This window comes from Centruroides sculpturatus, unplaced genomic scaffold (genome assembly GCF_000671375.1).
Source record: "Centruroides sculpturatus isolate CEXI.00-Female unplaced genomic scaffold, Cexi_2.0 scaffold87, whole genome shotgun sequence".
Lineage (NCBI taxonomy): Eukaryota > Metazoa > Arthropoda > Arachnida > Scorpiones > Buthidae > Centruroides > Centruroides sculpturatus.
In genome coordinates, this window is record NW_019384414.1 from 437,356 (window position 1) to 441,023 (window position 3,668).

Genomic DNA, 3,668 nt, shown 5'->3' on the forward strand with positions numbered 1-3,668 from the left:
AAAAGAAATTAAAAAACAAAGTTGAAATTTAATGAGATTATTTTTAAAAAATTTATATTATAATTTACGGTTTAATGACTTTTTTAAAATTAAAAATTTGTTTGAAGTGTTTAAATTTAAATTATAAAAATTCACTTTATTCCTATTTAATTTTCTATATTTTGAAGGGGGAAAAAGCTTATTTTAAACGTTATTTACTACTAATTAGAATTTTTCCTATATTATAATTTAATCATTTAAATTTATATTAAAAAAACGATAATTTAAACTCTTCAAAAACAATTAAATTACCTTTAATTACAATTTAAAAAAAAGGCATAAAAATTAGAAACGATTTGTTTAATTATACAGTTATTATATTTAAATTAACTTTAGCAAAAAATAAATAAAATAAAATAAAATAAAAAAACTATCGACAGGTTGTGTGTGTGGAAAAGTATCAACCGAAAGGGGAAAAAATAGCGCTCTTCGTATGATTGGTGGAAGAATCACCAATTGTGAGTTCACCTATTGTGTTGCACACCTGAGTAGCGCCCTGAAACTAGCATGATAACAAGTACAGGTTGTGACTGCAACATTGCTGCCAACATATCTGAGAGGGACAACAACTTGTGAGATATTACAGGATGGTTAAACCATGACTATGTCTACGGAGTTGACCGCAGCCTGTGCGGACGAATGCGATCAACCGGCCGATTTGACCGTGTCTAGAAGATCGGAGGGTAAACAGGCGCCTGTGCATCCACCCTCCTTCTTAATTTGCGACATTATCGACAGTGAAAAGTCAAACAGAAGCGTTAACGATGCCGATAAATCGCCTTCTGTCAGCGAAGATCAAGAAAAGTCTCAGTTTGCAGGTGAGAATCGCGCTTTTTTTTAAAAAATTCTTTCACTTATTAAGCTCGTGTTTTTGACTTTGTTGCGATGTATGGAAGTTATTTTTGTCTTATTTATCGAGAATTTTTTTTTCTGTAAGAGTTTATTGTGCTGGTTTCTCAATTCTTCTGTTTTGTATCGTACTGAAGTGTTGAAATTGTTTCTTATTATGATTTTCTCGTGTTTTGTTAAATTATATTTTATTTTTACCACTTTCTAGCTCTTATTTTGTGATATTAAGTCCCGTAAAAACTTTATTAAGTATCTATTTTCTCCCTTCTACCTTCATCGCGTCAAATAGTCCTCATTCTCTGCTTTTTCTGCTTTATTATATACACAAAACTATTTAAATTTGTTATATCATTTTGTGAAATTAAGCCTTATTTAAACCTAATTATAGTGCTCAATATTGCTTTCTCTAAACTTTATCATGTCAAATAGTGCTTTACATCTTAAATATTAGGAAGCTTAAAGAGATTATCTATTATATTTAAAATTTTATAGGATTTAATCACTCACTCTTTAATTTTCCATAGGACTAAGTCTATGCGGTTTAGGTCTATAAAATAGAAACTAGCACTCCTAACTGTAATATTTTTAAAAAAATGAATAAAAAATATTGTATAGAATTTAATTAAAATACTACATTTTAATATAATTTAAATAAAATATTAATTATTTACTAGATTTTTTTTAAATACGAGTTTTTTTTCGCTTGTCACAATTAATCGTCATCAAATTAAAGGTTATTAAATCAACTAAAAATAACGATGTAATTGAAAATAAATATCTAAATTTTCGACTCACCCAATTATTATTTATTTAGAAAAAAATCAAATAAGACAGATTTCACATCAAGGTTTTCAGATACGCTTGGCTAAAAATATTGTTCTGTTTACTTAACGGCCAATTACTTGTTCATCGTTCCAGATAGATTATTCAACGTAAGTGTAAGCCTTTTTGATGCCTTTTTTATGCGATTTTCTCGTTGAAATCATCGTAAATTTGAGCCTTATTTATTACTTTTTCCATAACAAACGTATCCATTTTCATAAACTTCCTTCCTTCCTCTTCTTCACTATGCATCCTTTCTACTAAGGCTCTAACAATGTAAAACGGTGTAATTAATTTCAATTCTGTTTAATTAATATTTAAATTTGATTTTAATTATAATTATTAAAGAAATAATTTAAGTTTAAACTTAAAATTTCGTCTTTTTAAAGTAGATATTTCTCAGATTAATTGTGATTTGGTCTGATAAACTTTAAAGATTGTTTTCTTATTTGGGTTGCTTCTATAAAATTATATATATATATATAAATTTAATTAGAATTAACTGTTGAATGTATGAATGTATACGTTCAACAATCTCTTATAAATATAAGACAGGCGCGGTTCAGTATAAAATTAAGGCTATACAAGGCTCAAATGTGAATAAGACAAACTGTAATGTATTAAACAGTTGAAATTCTCGTAAATTTCAACCTTATTTATTGGTTTGTCACTGTAAACATATCCAGTTTCATATACACATCTCTACAGTTTGAACTTTCTATTAAACTCTACCAACGTGAGGATCATTTCTAAATTAACCAACTTAAATTTAATTAATATACAAAATTGATTTTAATTATAACTATTTTTAATATATTTAATTCCTTATAGAATTGACAAACTACTAAAAACAGCACGAAAAATTTGAAATTTATTTATATTCGTTCTGTTTCTAATTGTTTTTCTATACTTGAGACTTAAAATACTTTTCGTAGCCTTTATATATAGCCTATAAATTAACACTTATATCTATAATATAACATTAAAACACGTACTGTACACCTATCACAAGAACTGTATCGTTATGTCTGTATACGTTTAAAACAGGTAAAGGCTACTTACAAGTTGATAAACCATTATGAAAGCGATTAAAGCACTTATTTGCACTTCTCTAGAAATATTTTAACTTTGAGGAGATTGACTCGCACGAACTTCTTAACCTAACTATTCTACAGTCGCTTCCTTTAATGTCTATCAAACTGTCTAGCAAGGCCCATAGGCTACGTTAGCCTACGAAAAAAAAAACAAAAATGGCAGCAACCCCGAATGTGATTTTTCACGCAAAGATACGAATAATAATTACTGTTACTGTCATTTTTATAAGGCATCTCCAACGACTTATGTCATGCAACGTGGAAGAAATTACGAATATAATTATCATTTTCAAACTGGAAACGTGCGGCCGTTAAATTTTTAGAAATCGGGCCAAGATTTAGTAGCTTCGAAACTCGTAAGGATTGGTGTTTAGGGATGGAGATTTATTTTCTAAACGGCCATTAAACATTTTGACAGTTTAGGTATCAGAGTTAATTTCCTGCTAACGCTTAGAGGTAGTGTTTTTTATGACTACAAAAGGGGTTACTAATGCAAAAGTCAGCGGGAGTGATCGGAAACTCCAGGTGTTATTTTCATTTTTGTCCATCAGCCAACCACTTTTATCGTCCCCCCTCCTGTAGGTGGGTGTTGTTAGATCTCCGCTTCTATGTCAACAACTGTATATATTACTGTAACGGTTTGTGTTTAGGTGGGTGTGTGTATGTGTGTGTGTGTTGTATAGTCGAGCTCGTGTTTGACAAATGACAACGGATGCAGCTTTCAAGAACGATATTGATAGCGGATATGCACTTCCAGTTCCTGTTTTAAGACGCGGAATCATTCGAAAACATTAATTATCTTCCACTAGATGTAAAGTATTATGGTAATTTAATATGTCGAGATCGATATCTACTTGCCGATTC

At 29.6% G+C, this 3,668-nt stretch overlaps 1 protein-coding gene across 1 annotated transcript in view; it reads left to right on the forward strand.

The window, feature by feature from the left end:
- The first annotated feature begins 589 nt into the window (after positions 1 to 589).
- Positions 590 to 3,668, forward strand: part of LOC111619109 (homeobox protein ceh-30-like) — a 17,609-nt gene continuing 14,530 nt past the window's right edge. Inside the window, exon 1 of the mRNA XM_023360769.1 lies at positions 590 to 857. Within this exon, the coding sequence (XP_023216537.1) occupies positions 638 to 857 (220 nt within the window). The 5' untranslated portion in view covers positions 590 to 637. The remainder of the gene's footprint in view (positions 858 to 3,668) is intronic.